This window comes from Ciconia boyciana, chromosome 6 (genome assembly GCF_034638445.1).
Source record: "Ciconia boyciana chromosome 6, ASM3463844v1, whole genome shotgun sequence".
NCBI classification, from domain to species: domain Eukaryota; kingdom Metazoa; phylum Chordata; class Aves; order Ciconiiformes; family Ciconiidae; genus Ciconia; species Ciconia boyciana.
This window is the reverse complement of record NC_132939.1, coordinates 58,400,021-58,416,514: the sequence shown is the minus strand read 5'-3', so window position 1 is coordinate 58,416,514 and position 16,494 is coordinate 58,400,021. Positions and strand designations below refer to the sequence as shown.

At 37.8% G+C, this 16,494-nt stretch overlaps 1 protein-coding gene across 3 annotated transcripts in view; it reads left to right on the top strand.

Moving 5' to 3' along the window:
• Positions 1–16,494, top strand: part of WARS1 (tryptophanyl-tRNA synthetase 1) — a 28,093-nt gene that overhangs the window by 6,877 nt on the left and 4,722 nt on the right. For all 3 annotated transcript variants that reach the window (XM_072864691.1, XM_072864690.1, XM_072864692.1), the window contains exons 4-10: positions 6,384–6,492; positions 7,240–7,359; positions 7,969–8,151; positions 9,477–9,577; positions 10,832–10,944; positions 12,045–12,218; positions 15,321–15,461. In XM_072864691.1, the coding sequence (XP_072720792.1) occupies positions 6,384–6,492; positions 7,240–7,359; positions 7,969–8,151; positions 9,477–9,577; positions 10,832–10,944; positions 12,045–12,218; positions 15,321–15,461 (941 nt within the window). The remainder of the gene's footprint in view (positions 1–6,383; positions 6,493–7,239; positions 7,360–7,968; positions 8,152–9,476; positions 9,578–10,831; positions 10,945–12,044; positions 12,219–15,320; positions 15,462–16,494) is intronic.

The following is a 16,494-nucleotide window of genomic DNA, read 5'->3' as shown; positions in this document are numbered from 1 at the left end:
ACACTGTGTCTGAGTATCTGCATCTTCAGTGGCTGTGACGCAGAACAGCTAGAGCCTAGAGCATTCTGACCAAGCTGTAGGATTCTTCATACCGTCTCTCCGCATCTGCCTTGACTTCCAAATTAGGGAGAGCAGGGATGATCCAAAACTAGTGCAGAAATCTGTAAGTGTAATGACTCCTTCACAAGACACACTATCAAGCAGCCAAGTACTGGCTGGGATGAAGAAGGTGCAGCACATTTGAAAAACGTGTGTAATGGAAAATTTTTTAGACGAGGATGTTACAAAACTTGTAAAGTTTTGTAACTTAAGAAACAGGGCTTTAGTTAATTTCCTTATTTGTTTTACAGTCTGCTGTTTTTATAGCTTGTTTGAGTCTAGCATAGAAACAGGTGAGAGAAGTATTTAATTTTTACTATTTTTGCCTTTTTTTTTTCCTAAATTATTGTCACTCTTCAATCCATATTTAGTACCTCAGTGAAAATTCTTTAACAGACATACATTGCTGGTGTCTACTTAGTAGCTTGTTTCTCACAATAGAACATACACCCTTATGTGGCAGTAACCATATATTTGCTTTTGGGAGCTCAGTTGCTAGTGTCAGCATTCTTTTAATTCAGTGTGATGTTATTGAAAGATCATGTCAAACGTATGTGCAGAAGGTAATAGGAGAAAGAAAAAGTTGGAAAGGGAGAAGCTTGTAGAGAAAAGCACCAGGGGAGGTTTAGATTGGATATTAGGAAAAATTTCTTCACTGAAAGGATTGTCAAGCACTGGAGCAGGCTGCCCAGGGGAGCGGTGGAGTCACCATCCCTGGAAGTATCTAAAAGGTGTGTAGATGTGGCAATGAGGCATGTAGTTTAGTGGTGGACTTGGTAGTGTTAGGTTTATGGTTGGACTTAATGATCTCAAGGGTCTTTTCCAACCTAAATGATTCTATGATTCTATGAAAAATACTTGTCAGTGGGGGAGAAGGAAGACAGATAATTGTTAGAATCTAGAAACGGACAAGATCTCTCATTGTCTTGTTACTTGTGTAGGAGGTATGGAGAAGGTTTTTGTTTTCTCAGGGGGGTTTCTAAGTCTTGTAGAAAAGTGGGAAGAGTTCAGTACTTGTGTTGGCACAATCTCAAGGTCTTTCTGAGAATGACTAGCATGACTTCACTGTAAATCAATTCTCTAAAGCCTAACAGCAATCTCCTTTTTTCCAGTAACTGTTCATGTATATGTGTTTATGTATGGCCTTTTGGTCTACCCTACAGTGGTGGGTTGGGCTGAAGGATTTTTACTTCTTTACGCTGGTAGCGGATTGGGGAATTTTGTGGATGAGTCATTTTGCTTGTTTTAAGTGATGTGTTGGAAATTTTTCAGAGGAGGATGCTAGCCTAGGCACTTCAGGAAGTGAAACTGTTACTGCTTGTTATTGATAAACTTCCTCCTCTTCCTCCCCATTTAAAAAAAAATAATAAAAAGTTTTGTCCAAGAACTTGACATCCAATAGGTCTTGCCATAAAATAAATTTTTGTGCCCCCTATAATCTGTTTATTTACTGGTGGTGCCAGTGTGTTTGTGTTTGTTCAAACATAGAAGAAATGAAACTGCTAAAAGCACAGTGTATTTGAAGGGGATATTCTTTTCAAATGGTTGTCCTATATGTGCACTTAAGTGTGGTTACAGAACAAAACAGCCTAAAGATATTCTTGGAAGAAAGGTTCTATTAGCTAAGTACTAGACGTGAACATCCCTAGAGATTTTGTTTGTTTGGGCATGAGCAAAGAGCAGAGGGATGAGTGAGAGAGCTTTGTATGCTAACCATGCTGATATTTTAGTGAGCTGAATATTGCCAGTGATACAAAATGGTTGAAGTTGGCGGAGATTTTTGCAGATCATCTAGTCAACTCCCCTACTCAAAGCAGTGTCAACTAGAGCAGGTTGCTCAGAACCTTGCCCAGTAGGATTTTTAATATCTCCAAGGATGGAGATCCCACAACCTCCCTGGGCAACCTGTTCCAATATTTGACCATATGCATAAAATTAAGGTTTTTCTTATGTTTAAATGGAATTTCCTTTATTTCAGATTGTGCCCATTGCCTCTTGTCCTTTCACTGGGCGTCACTGAGAAGAGTCTGGTGCCATCTTCTTTACTTCCCCCCCCTCCCCTAATCAGATATTTACACACATTGATAAGATCCTCCCTGAACCTTCTCTTCCCCGAGCTCAGCAATCCCAGCTCTCTCAGCCTCTCCTTGTATGACAGATGCTCCAAGCCTTTCATCTTCATGGCCTTTTGCTGAATGTATGTCCATGTCCTTCCTGTACTGGAGCCCAGAACTGGACCCAGTGCTCCAGATGTGTCTCATCAGTGCTGAGTAGAGGGGAAGGATCGCCTCCCTTGATGTTCTGGCAGCACTGTTTTTAATGCATCCCACGAGGCCATTGATCTTTCAGTGACACAGAAGTGTATTGCTGGCTTCTGTTCAATTCCTTGTCTACCTGGACCCTAGGATGCCAAGGTCCTTCTCCCAAGCTGCTTTCCAGTCAGTTGGCCCCCTGCTTGTAGCAGTGGACAGAGTTATGCCTCCCCAGATGCAGGACTTTGCATTGCCATTTGTTGAACTTCATGAGATTCTTGTCAGCCCAATTTTCCAGCCTGCTGTGGTCCCTCTGAATTGCAACACAACCATCTGTTGTATCAGCTACCCCTCCCAGTATTGTTTCATCTGCCAACTTGCTGAAGGTGCGCTCTGTCCCATCATCCATGCCCTTAATGAAGATGTTAAACAGTATTGGCCCCAGTATCAACACCCTCAGGTACATGACTAACATTGGGCTCAAGCTGGACTTTGTGCTGCTGGTCACAACCCTTTGAGCCTGGCAGTTCATCCCGTTTTCAGTTTACCTCACTGTCCACTTTATCTAGTCTAGACTTCATCAGTTATCTATGGGAATAAGATGGGAGACAGTGTCAAAAGCCTTACTGAAGTTGAGATAAACAATGTCCACTGTTCTCACCTCATCTACTAGGCTAGTCATATAATCATAGAAGGCTATTAAGTTGGTCTGGCATGATTTCCTATTCATAAATCCATGCTGACTACTCCCAGTAACCTTCATGTCTTAAATAATGTTTGGGAATGGTTTTCATGATTATTTGCTCTATCACACGCCCAGAGACTGAGGTGAGGCTGACTGGCCTGTACTTCTACAGTCCTTTCTTCTTGCCTTTCTTCAAGGTGGGAGTGGCATTTGCTTTCTTCCAGCTCCCAGGAACCTCTCCCAGTTGCCATGACTGTTCAAAGATTATTGAGACTGGCCTAGTCAGTAAAGTTACTGTATAGCAAATAGGTTATTAGTTTTCTGTATGCAAATATAACGTGGCAATGGCAAAGAGGAAAAGTACACAATAAATTTTTAGCAAACACAAATATGCTTTTGAAAATGGCAACTCCAGGACTTCTTATGTACAACACGTTGAAAGCTGTCTTTTGGTAAAAGCTAGAACGCTAGAGATCAAAAGCACGCTAGGAATTTTTTTTAAAGCTTGTTAAGGAGTGGAGACTGTCCTTGTCAGAAACTGTTTAGGAAGGCAGATTCTTAGTGGATAGAGAGTCTAAAATGTATCGAAGGTCCCCATAAGAGGAATAAGAGGAAATAGGTAGGGAAAAATTATCCAATTTTTTAATGGGAAAGATGAAGATGGACAAAGAAAAGGGAGTTGTGCATTCTGTGAATGTTTAATAAAGATATTTACACATTTCCAGTGAAGTGTTCTATATATCAGAGAGCTTTTAATCACTTTCTGTGACAGCACACAAATATTTCTAGGGTGGCTAGTCCCAATTAGTCTGGGGCATTCTCATGTTTTCTATTTCTGTAAGATTAGCCTCTTACCAGTTGCTATTGTTCTGCTGAATCAAACATTTTCATGTTCATTTGGTGTCTTTTTAGTATTTGTCCAGATCATAATTATTTTGTAATACATTTTATTTGCTAGGAAGAAATTAATTCAGTAAGTAAGGTGTGCTTAGGACAAGCAGATGTGATAACGCTTGGAAAACATAGGGATTAAAGCAGTGGTTGCTGAATCATGAACCAGCATTCATCTTTTTTAGTTACATTTATTTTAATGGATAATGGTGCATAATAGGCCTAGTTTTCCTTCCCATTTAGTAATGAATTCCTACTGACTTCAAGTTTACTGACTATATACAAAGCCTTGTAGTAAAGCTGTGCATAACCAGTAATTCTAGAAGAAAGTGAAATGGGTATAGAGGATCTGGAACAGCAGAAATACTTACCTCCAAGTTGATGCTCAAATTGGATACGTTACGACTTTTCTCTCCTGTCAAGATTGAGTCTTTCCTTCAGTGGGGGTTCCTGATTTTTATTTGTGAAAGGCTGTTCAGTGAATAGTTCACATAACAAAATAACAAATAGTTCAGTTCATGTAACAAACTTAAACACACATCCCCATTTTCAGCCAGAGTGTAGGAGAGGAACTCCCTGTACTCAGGGCTTCTCAGCATCCCAGTGCTCCAGGGTACATATTGGTCTGACTCTTCTGTCCCATCCCTCATAAATCCCTCGTGAGTGCTGCAGTCTCAATGATTAGAATGGCCATGGTTTTAAATAGTCCTTTTTGAGATGTATGAAAAGCCTTGATAGACTGAAAATAGCCTCCTGGCTGTGCTTTGAAAACCCGTGCTGTAAAGGTTTGGAAGGCCTCTTTCCTTTCCCTTTTCCAGGGAAGTGATTAGTCTAGTATAATAAGCCCAGGGTGTCCGAATATTCAGCTTTTCAAATTACCCCAGCGTGCTCAATATTCCTTGCTGCCCCCATGGGTTAATTTTCTTTGTAAAATGAGTTCAATTCCCAAGGCAGTACAACCAACGCAGGTAGAGAACTCTGCCTCCAACTGGAATCAGTCTCTCTCTGTTGTCCAGTGGTGTAAACTGTTATGCTGTCCAGCTAAGGTTTGTTACCGTGTGCTAGGATGTAACGTTAGAAGCTCACCTGCTCTAGCAGGAAGTTGTAGTATTGTAATTAACATTTCAGTTAATTACAATATCCCAGCAGGAAGGCTTTTAATGTTATTTGCTTTTGACGTAAAGAAATTGAAAATTTAGAAGCAGGAACATGCATAAGGAGGGAATTCAAAGTAAACCTGATTCTATGTGGGGCATTCAAAGTGATTGTGGTGTTTTCCACAGGGCAGAAGTATAGTAGTCATGTAAGTTATAGTTTACTAGCTGCATAATGAATGGTTTAAAATGAATTTTTGTTTCTAGTTTCCTTAGGAAACTCAAGATATTTGAAATTTGTCAAGCATATGTTCCTGTGAAATTACTATTTTCTGTTACAGCTAGGAAGACCCTAAGTGCTTATCCCATGTGGACATGTGTCATATAACCAGGGAATTTGCCAGTGTAGTCTCTTTTTAATAAACTACTCAGAAGAGCTGGATGTAGATATTATATACATATAAAATGTATTTTACATCCAGAGTCTCTGTTTTGTTCTCTTTGGTAATCTCAACAAGTAATAGTGCAAGTTGTTCTAATGCTGAATAGAGCAGAATAGTAGCAAAGAGTAAATTCTTATCTAGCTTTTTTTCGATCAAGTCCAAATCATAGAGCCATTGACCTGCTTATTAGGGTCCAAGAATTGGGATTGCAATATAGGAAGCTTTACCGAAGAAATAAAAGATTTTCCCAGTTCAGTTTTATTTGGAATAGGAAAAAATACTGCTATTTCACTCTGTCAAAACCTTTCTTCAATGAAATGACAGCATCTGAAAGTGTTGTTTTATTAATCAGCTGATTTCCTAAACCACCAAGTAGTAAGTCTTACTTGATTGCAATGAAGAGTATTATGCATTACCTTTTCTAGCCTCTTGAGGGGAGCAATGTCTGTAATCATAGCCATATAAAAGAAGAATGAAGTTTGCAGAAGAGTATTTGGGGTTGAAAGGTGAAAAACCATGTGATCTGAGGGCAGAAAATTTGGATACCACGAAGATAGCCCATTCAGAGCCTCACAGCCATTTTTATCCTATGGCTTACAGAGGCCAAGTTACTGAGCTAAATATGTTTCTTTAGAATGTTTTTTGTTCTGAATATCAATAGTCCTGCTATAAGGAAACCGCGATTATAATCAGTCATGGATGGAGCATTACTACAGATAGACTGGGCCTCCTAGCATAGAGTTACTATCGGAGGCAACTGCTGGGACTCCAGGCAAGAATCAGGAAAATCTAGCCATTTTACCCAAGACTTGAAGGAGATGTCCTTTTTAATCTAGGCTGCATCAGCATGTTCTTGGTAAAGCCAAGATCTGATTGTAGCTATGCTATTCTTATTTTTTTTTATATTTTATTATTATAGTTCGGTTTGGCAGCAGTAAAATTGACACAGATCTGATCAATCGAATAGAAAGAGCTATTGGGCAAAAACCTCACCGCTTTCTACGTAGAGGAATCTTTTTTTCTCACAGGTGAGTTTTTCTTGTTTTAAAATTCAAAAAGGTCCAATTAGTTAGACTTTCTGTGGGCATTGTTGGGAGAAACCTATGACCAGCAAAAGACCATGTTCTTTTACACCAAGGTAAACCATGTCATTTGAAATTAACAGCTACTGTTGGTTTACTCTGGCAACGTTTGAAACCCTTGGTTGTATCAGTTTCTGATATGTCCTCACTAATCCCAAATTGAGAAGAAATGTGCAGGGAATCTTTGCTTTGTACAGGTTCCATTTTGACTCTATGTTAGTAGCCAGATGGAGGAGATGGCCTAGCAAAGAACCCTGGGGCTTATATGGTGTCACTGCTGATTTCAACAAGGGTCCACATGGCCTGTGGATGTATGCATATGTATTGTTACATAAAAAAGGCTCAGGGACTAATCTTAAGCACCAGCCTGCCAGTCATCTACACTGTTTAATTGTTAGCATGCATGAGCTTTTGACCCATGGCAGCTAGCACTTATCAAATAAGTACCTGATTCATGGCATAATTTAATTTTTCTTTGAGGTTTTTTTTTTTTTTCATGGAGACTGAAGGAGACAACACTTTTCTTAAATTCAATAAACAAACAAACAAAACCTTTTCATTTCTAGGACACTTAACATACTCTATTTATAAATATGTTTGGCTTTAAAAGCACTCAAATTTTGAATAGAAGCTTTTTGCTGTAGATGTTTCTTCCTAAAGAGTTGCATCATGCTTTCTCTGTTTTTTCTTTAGAGATATGGACCAAATCCTTGATGCTTATGAAAATAAGAAGTCCTTTTACCTTTATACAGGCAGAGGGCCGTCCTCTCAGGCAATGCATGTTGGTCATCTTATCCCGTTTATATTCACAAAGTAAGTTATTTCTACCATTTGTATTAATCAAAACATTTTTCTCTAAGGCAATGTTGAATGCTGTTTATGGAACTGCCAGAATGATACATTGCAAGGAGTTCTGTTTATTTGAGGTGAATATTAATGAGCTTAAACAATGCAATCTTACCTTTTCATTAAAAGAGTCGTAATCTCTGCAACACCGTAAAGCCCTCTTCCTTGCACCCTCAGCCCTGTGGCATTCTTTAAAATTTTTGTTCTTAAAAATGAGTTTGTGATGCAAGTCAGTAACATTACTGTATAATGCAGTGCCTGCAGCAGCAGGACACAGAGAAATGGGACTCAAAGAGCTAAAAAGTCTCCTTGAATTCTGTTTCCATTGCAAATGGTGACTGCTATCATATGTGCAGGAAACAATAAGTGTGAGTCTTTTTTTCCAGGTAAGTTGTCCTTATAAGCTGTATAAGACGGTTAATTCTGTTCACATAAACATAACTGCATATGCATACAAAGAAAAGAGAAGCAGACCTCTTTATATCCTTTTCTTTAAATGCATAAAAATATTTTAGCTGCATGACTTATGTCTTCATTTTAACTTACTTTGAAATAAAATCTTTCTGCTTTTATTAGGTGGCTGCAAGAAGTATTTGATGTTCCCTTAGTTATACAGTTAACTGATGATGAGAAATACCTTTGGAAGGACTTAACAACTGAGAAGGCATACGAGTATGCTAGAGAAAATGCAAAAGACATCATTGCATGTGGTTTTGACATCAATAAAACCTTTATATTTTCTGATTTAGACTATTTGGGGTAAGTATAAATTTCTTTAGGGTGTTGTAATGAAAAAAAAGTGTCTGTATCTTCTCTCCAACTTTGACAGCCAGCAATGTTTTCATAGATGTATCTAAATTTGAAAGCTTCAAGATAAGTTTTACAACACTTAAAATAGAAACTTATTAATTTTTCTGCTGTCTAACATTTTATATGTATACTATTGTCATTCTTCTGTACAACATATGAACAAATACTTGTGTGTGCAATGCTTAAATTTAAATTATGAAAAATATATTAAACCAGCTAAATTGTAAAAATACCTACACCACCAAGAAACCTCCAGATTGATTTGTTTAAGATGGTATCAAAATCTTTGAGATGTGTTTACACTTTATCTGCATTAATGAAAGGCATTTTAGCAACTTGTTGTGGTCAATTACTTTAATGATACAGCATGAAAGATTATTATTTGAACTTTGAGTAAAGTTTAAAGCAGATTTAAGAAAAATAAACTCCTATTGGAACTGCCTTATCAGAACGAAGAAGTTTTATGGCAGATTTCAGAACTGAAGTTGTGGGCTTTGTTCTTCCATGTGGGGTGATGAGCTTCCTTAAAGACTTGGATGAGAGAACATATGTTTTAGAGACAAACTGTATAATGTACAGTCCCCAGAATGTGGAGCCTACAAAGCAGTTTTCCCTCCTTTCACTCCCCTGACTTTCCTGCCTTAGAAAGGTTGCATTAACACAGATCTGTCCTGTGGGTGAATGAGGGTAGGTCAGAATTGCTGCTTCTTTTGCTTCAGCTCTTCAGCAGAAATAAAAAAGGAAGAAGTTGCTGAGCTATTTTTGATTTGGAATTGCTGCTGCTGTATTTGGTGACAGAGAAAGTCCAGCCAGGGAACTTAGCCTGTAGAAAATGAGAATTTGGAGGATTTGAGCTACTATTCCTTTGGTGAACCACAGTGTCCTGTATGGGATATGCACTGGGGATACCAAGCAACACAGAAGACATGATCCATCCCTTCAGGTTGCCTGAGTTCACAGAGAAGCATAAGGATAAGTAAACTTCAGGCTCCATGAGGCATTTGGGCACCATTTCCAAATCAAAATATTTCTGGATTTAGACAAGTAATTGTGACAAAACATGTTTGCAGTAAATGTTGGGGGCCAGGAGGAATAAATTAAACTTTCAAGGTGTAAAATTCTTGTTTGTAAATAATTCTCAGTGGGCCACAAAATGTCCAAAACGGTGAGATTTAATCCTGCAGGTTTTTTGACATTCTCAGCTTTTGGAGTGAAAGTTTCTACCTACACTCTCCTGCTGCTCTTGTTTTATTTTTCCACTTTCTTTCTCACAGGACAAGTACCGGCTTCTACAAAAACATCGTTAAAGTTCAGAAGCATGTTACATTTAACCAAGTGAAAGGAATCTTTGGCTTTACAGACAGTGATTGCATTGGTAGGAAATAATACAAGTTACTGGAAGTGATGCTTGCTTTCACTTTCTGTGGCACTATTTAAGAAATTTTAAAGAAATTAGTACCTGTCATTATGAAACTGATAGAAAAAGCAAGAAGATGCATGTTTCTAGGCTGATTCTAAGAGGGTGTTATTGTGGTTCTGTCAGTATAGAAAACAATTTACAGTGAAAGTTCTAGCGTGATATCTACCTTTTTGGCCTAGTAACAGCAAAGTACAAAACACCAACGTTGAAATGCCCAGAACAGAGAACTATTCTTTTTTTTTTTTTAATAGTGATTGCAGCTATAGTCAATTATGCCTCCTAGAAATTCTATGCCAAATTTATATAGAAGCTTATCTCTTCAGAAAAAGTTATATTAATACACACATGCATACACATATATGAAAAAAGTTAAGGAGCGCTCAAAAGCCTAATTATCAAGGTGCTGGGTTACTCTGTCTTCCATTTACTTTACTGCAATTGCAGGTTTCTATAACATTGGTCAAAAAAAAGATTCTGTGTCAAAGGTGGCATTAAAACCTTGGTGCTCCTGAGCACTAACATCATTCTTTGACCAGTAATTGGGCCAGTGACAGCATTTCAACCTTCACTGTAACCAAGGAACAGATGCCTACTTGTTTTTAACAGTGCTCTAATAAAAGTTGGTATTGTGATAATGACTTCATTACATGTTTGGAAAAATCTGCTATTTGCTTTCTGTTCTGAAAGAATTTTGATCAGGGAAGCAGGTTGGTCACCCTGTGATTAAGCACTGTATAAAAAAAGAAAACTAGACACATCTGAGATGCTTCACAAGTACAGTATGCGTATTGCAATGATTCTAAGATCTTAGAGAGGAACTTGCCTGATAAGTAGCTCTATAGTCATTCTCTCAAAAAGAGAAAAAAAATTAGCAGCTCAGAGTGATGATATAGTCAATTGTATTTCTGGCAAGGGTGGATAGTTCAATGATGAAGAGAGTATGTCCTGATGAACCTTTTCTGAAACCTTGGTGATCACAGCCTGCCTTTTTTCATTAGTTTGTATGTTAATTGAAGGTTTGTTGACATCATAGAAGGTAAAGATGAAAAAGTTTCCTCAGATAAGGCAACGCTGCTCGATAAAGGTAGATACTGGTCTTCAATTGCATGTCTGAATGATTCACCTGTGCATTTTACACATTTCAAAAGGTTATTGCTATTTATCATTGCTTATATTGGCTTCTCAGCTTTTCCAAACATTGTTTTCTAGGAAAGATCAGCTTTCCTGCTATTCAGGCTGCTCCATCCTTCAGTTCATCATTTCCACAGATCTTCAATGGCAAGGAGAACATTCAGTGTCTTATCCCATGTGCTATCGATCAGGTAAGAAAATCATATTACTTAATTTGGTTTTCATGGATTTGTTTTTGTAATGTACCATTCAAGCTTCATGGTTGTATATTGAAACATCTGTAAAACATTCCTGCAAGCACTTTTCTGGGGCAGAAGCTGGAATAGATAAAAGGATGTTGTGCTGTGTCCTGACAAAGATGAAGGCTTAACCCAATGATCATGTATTCATGTGTTACTTGTTCTTGCCAGTCTTGGATCTGTCTTGATCTCAACCCAGTTCACAGTGAGCTGACATCTATGAAAGCAAAGAGAGTAAAATCTATGCAAAAGTATACTGACATGGGAGTAGGAAGAACCTTTTGGCCATCTCCATGGTAACTAGGACAAGATGTAATGAGCTTAACTTGCAGTACGAGAGATTTACGTTGAACCATAGGGAAAACCTATCAGTAAGAATAAAGAAGCATTGAAATAGTTTGCCAGAAAGGCTGCAGAGCCTTAACAATTCAGATCTATATAGAGAGGTGGGAAGAACATCAGCTACAAATGACAGTGGTAACATCATTACTTTAAATAAGTATTGTGTCTAGGAATCAAATTCTGCACTGTCTGAATATTTAACTATTTTAGCTACAGGGACAATCACTGGAAGATGATGTAATTACATTCATCATCCACTATATTATGTAGTAATATTATTACGGTTGGTTTAAGTCAGATCATCAGCACTGCACTGCCAGCTTGATCACTGTTTTAGTTCAGAATCTGAGCTGGTTGTTAAATGCTTTGGGAGGAAGCTTGCATCTTAGTCTGCATCAGTCTCTGGGACTACTAAGCATACGTTTCACAACTATTTGAATTCATGTAAATCTTTGTAAATATGCCTATTAATTGTGGGAATCAGAGTGTACAGCAAAACTACAGAAATGAAAAAAAGGGATTTTGTTTGTTTGTTCCTCTGGATGAACTGGGTTGGAAGTAGGTTCTGGAATGTTTTGTGGTTTGTTTGGTTGTGGTTTTTTGTTTTTTTTTCTGAGACCACCTTTTAAGGCATGAATGAGTCAGCACTAATCAGCTTTTAAATCACATTTTTCAGCTTTATTCTGTGCTTTTATTAATGGTTGTTTTAGGACCCTTATTTTAGAATGACCCGGGATGTAGCACCTAGAATTGGACAGCCTAAACCAGCCTTGCTGCATTCAGTCTTCTTCCCAGCCCTGCAAGGAGCACAGACGAAAATGAGTGCTAGTGACCCGAACTCTTCCATCTTCCTCACTGATACACCCAAACAAATCAAGACAAAGGTAAGGACCTGCAAAACCTGAGAACACAAAGCTTTATAACAAAAAGGAGTGGTGGTCCTCACAGTTACAACGGCAATTTTTTAATGTTTTCTTTGAACATATCTGAATCCTTTTTCCCATACATTTCATGGCAAAGCATTTTCAGGAATTGACCAAATTACGCAAATTTAGCTAGACTATCAAACAGAATCTTTTGCCTTGCCAACTAGTCTAACGGTACAAACATTAGCTAGAATAATGTACAAAATACCATGTTTGTTTATGTGATATCTGCAGAGCAGTGGTGTAAGAATAAGAGCTGTGGAGGCTCATGCTCTAAAAATAAATATTATGTTGCCATAGTTTTGAAATCTGACAGTCCATGATGTAAATCAAATAAACAGCTCTTTCTCTTGACTGCCTGTCCATGCTGGGAGCACTAAGCGGTGCATGGTGTCGGTTACAACACAGGTCAGACTTTTCCTGCTGCTTGTGGATCTGCTGCTGCCATGCACTCCTCCCTCCAATTCACAAATAAATATTATGTTGAATTTCACCTAATTTTTATAATGTATTTTCTCCTATCTGAGTAAATTTCTCGTGCCCCTTCTAGCTCAAAGGAAAATCCCTCTTATCCAGTGTCAGATGATACAGTTTGGCAAAAGTTCACCTGTGTTGTGGTATTTAAAAAAATAAATAAAACTCAGTTTTTGGAAAAGGATTTATAGGCATGATAACCAGACATGAAATAACTCTCTCTCAAAAAAAAGAAAAAAGAGGGATATGTTTTTTCCGCTGGGTGGGCTTGGATCAATTCTCTTATGATTGACAAACCCATGTACAGATCAGATTCTTCTGCAGCCATCTCATAAGTATTCATTATCTTATGTAGAAACTGATTAAACAGTACTGTTTTGAAGAATTGGAATTCTTCATGTGTTGGATTATAATAATTCCAGTTTATTTGCACATTTACACATTGCTTTTTTAAAAAGCCTATAATATCAGAACAGAGGTTACATGGTTAGTGGCAATGTTGGTAACATTCTTCCATTTTGTTTTTCCTGGCAAGTAGCTAGTAATCTGCAAAGAGATCCAAGATGCCTTGTGTCCAGTTAATAAGTCCTATTTCAGCTATCTTTAAACTAGTTGGAAAAATAACAAAATTATTCTAGCTACTTGGAATATAAAAGCTATAGAGATAAAATTCTGAACATAATGTAAAGTAAATGTAAAGTATTGAGTAATGGAGGACAAATGGAGATTTATTTCAGCTTCTAAAGCCCATCAGAAACAAGTCTTTATGGAAATAGAGCTTGAGTGAAAGACCAAATATTGTTATGGCCAATAAATTAAAAAATAGAGTAGGAAAGGTGACTTCTGATGATGGATGAAGGTTAAAAAGAGTGTGCCACTGCTGCACAAAAAAAATTACTGCTTACAGCATTTTTCAGATCACTAGTACATTGCTAAGTAATGAAGTAATAGAAGATGAAGAATTACTAGATATTGGGAAAGGCTGAGAAGTTTCTGGGAAATCCAAGGAGATGAATGGCAACGTTGTAATAAACTATTCTTATTTCACCTATTAACACCAAATTACAGCTCAATTATTTGTTTGTTTTCCTAGAAACTGCTATTTAGATTCTAAGTCTATACTAATTCAGGGAAAAGATCAGTACATCGCTATAGATAAATCATTGAAGCCCTCAGTCAACGAGTAGGTGCCAGAATATGTAAAAAGTTTCAGTCAATGAGTAGGTGCCAGAATATGTAAAAAATGAACTTGAGATTAATATAGGAAATATTTTGTATAAAACAATACTGTGCCTTCACCTGGCATATTGTATTTAATCCCTCTCACCTTAGTAAGAAGACAAACTGTAGAGATGAGGGACATAGAAAAAAAATTTATACAAAGATTTTCAAAATCTAATAAGGAGAGAGGTGAGGGGAAGTGCAAAACAATATGTAAAAACTTAGTTTTACAGATACTGAGACAGCTATTCAGGGTGTCCTACAGTATAAGAATAGATGTAATGTGACAGATGGCAGTTTATTTTCTTAAGATATTCATCAGTGCATTATTTCTGTATGTAATTCATTGCCACAAGGCATCATTTCTAACGTGGTGGTTAGAAAGATTCAAAAAAGCACTAGACAGTCATAGAGATAGTAAGAATGTTCAGAAATTGTAAATATATAACTGTTCCTAGATACCCAAACTAAAATAAAAAAGACTTCATATGCATGTGTGTCTCTTGGCTGGTTGATGATGATATCTGAAAAGATACAAGAGCCAAATGAAAGCTCAGCTTATGGTTGAGAAATACTTTTTTTTTTTTTCCCTCCCCTCTTCCTGGAAATTTATTTTCTTTAAATTTGTAGGAAGATTAGCATCCTCCGAGAATTCTACGCATGTATAAATTTTTAAAATAGGCTAGTGTCTTCTGAATTTACTGGGAATGGGATTAGCAGGTACATCTATTCACCAGTATAGTTCATCTGCCCATAGGAAGCTATGCTTAAAAAGAGTGGGGGAGAGTCAGCAAGTATTCCATTTTTAGACTGGACAATTGGGTATTTGCCTAATTTTAGCTGTTCTAGCCAGAGTTTTGTAATCTTTAGCTTTGCTTTCTCTTGTTTTCCTTTTCCTTGAAAAGAGGAGACTAGGTTCTCTTTAGGATTTCTTCAAAATTCTCCATGCCTTCTCTGTCACTTTCAAAATTAGTGTCTTGATGAAGTGAATATCTTTTTTTTTTTTTTTCTTACATGAAGTACATTTCCTGTAAGCACAAATTCTATACAACAGGCAACAGCTTCAGCAAAAGGGACTTAAAACTTTTTTGACTGTATCTTGGGTGATTATTTTTAATTTTTGCTTCATTTTTGTTCTGGTTATGCAGTCTGAGGAGTATGTGTATGGCCATTTTTCCCTGCTGGATGCTAATGACCTCCTCTTGCCTCCCTGCTTCAGTCTTGAGGCTCTGCATTAGCTTGCCCCATTCACCCTTCAGCTAGTCCTTAATATAGAATTTGTAGGATCATGATACACCTCTGTTTACAGTATAGTAATCCAGAATTTAGTAGAAATTATTCCATAACATCATTATGTTGTTTCAGATTAACAAGCATGCCTTCTCAGGAGGCAGAGATACTATTGAAGAGCACAGGAAGTACGGAGGTAACTGTGATGTTGACGTGTCTTTTATGTACCTGACTTTCTTCCTGGAAGATGATGACAGGCTTGAACAACTGAAGCAGGTAAGTAGCAAAGTTGAAAATAGTATTATTCATTCCTTATTGTGAGGACAAAGCTGTACCTAAGTCCTCGACAAAGCTGTAACTAAGTCCTCCTATGAACCTCCTATGAACCAGGAAGGTAATTGTGTTGTTATTCTTGTGCTCTCCCTCCCTTGCAAGTTTCAGTATTAAGGCCTCTGTATTTGTTTGTTTGCAATGTTCTTCTTTCTCACAGGCCAATCTATCTCTTCTTTAAAAAAAAATAATAATAAAAGAATTTCCTAGTATTTTCACAAGGATCTCCAACACTGTGTAGGACAGTATCTCCCCCACCTTCAGATGAGGCCACCTTAGGATTAATTTTAATTGTATAATACACTCTGCCTGTTCCTTATGTGCAAGGTACCTAAATACTCTGCAAAACTGCAAAAGCTCATGTCTAAAGCTTGCTGTTTTTTTGTTTTTTCTTATCACAAGAAATGTAACAGCTATGAGGAATTGATTCACTGATCCTAAGCAAAAACTGCTTCATATAAGTGGCATTTTCCTTAAACCTGTCTGGCAGACTTCTGTCCCTGGGGGTGGTAGCAAGATATTTCACTTCCTTCAGCTGTATGATCATCATCAATACTAGCCAGTATGCATTCTCTGGAAGGCAGTATCCACAGCTGATAGTACCCATGTCACATTGGTTTATCAGCCTTCTCCTGCTAGAAACAGCTGCAAGAAAATCCAGAACTACAGATTCTTCTCCAGCCCTCTACTCTTTCCCACACAAGACCAGGGTTGGATAGCTACTAATCCCCATGCAGACTGTTGTAAATTCCTTATGGAAATAGAATCATAGAATGGTTTGGGTTAGAAGGCACCTTAAAGATCATCTAGCTCCAACCCTGCCATGGGCAGGGACACCTTCCACTAGACCAGGGTGCTCAAAGCCCCATCCAACCTGGCCTTGAACACTTCCAGGGATGGGGCATCCACAGCTTCTCTGGGCAACCTGTTCCAGTGCCTCACCACCCTCATAGTGGAGAATTTCTTCCTAAAATCCAAT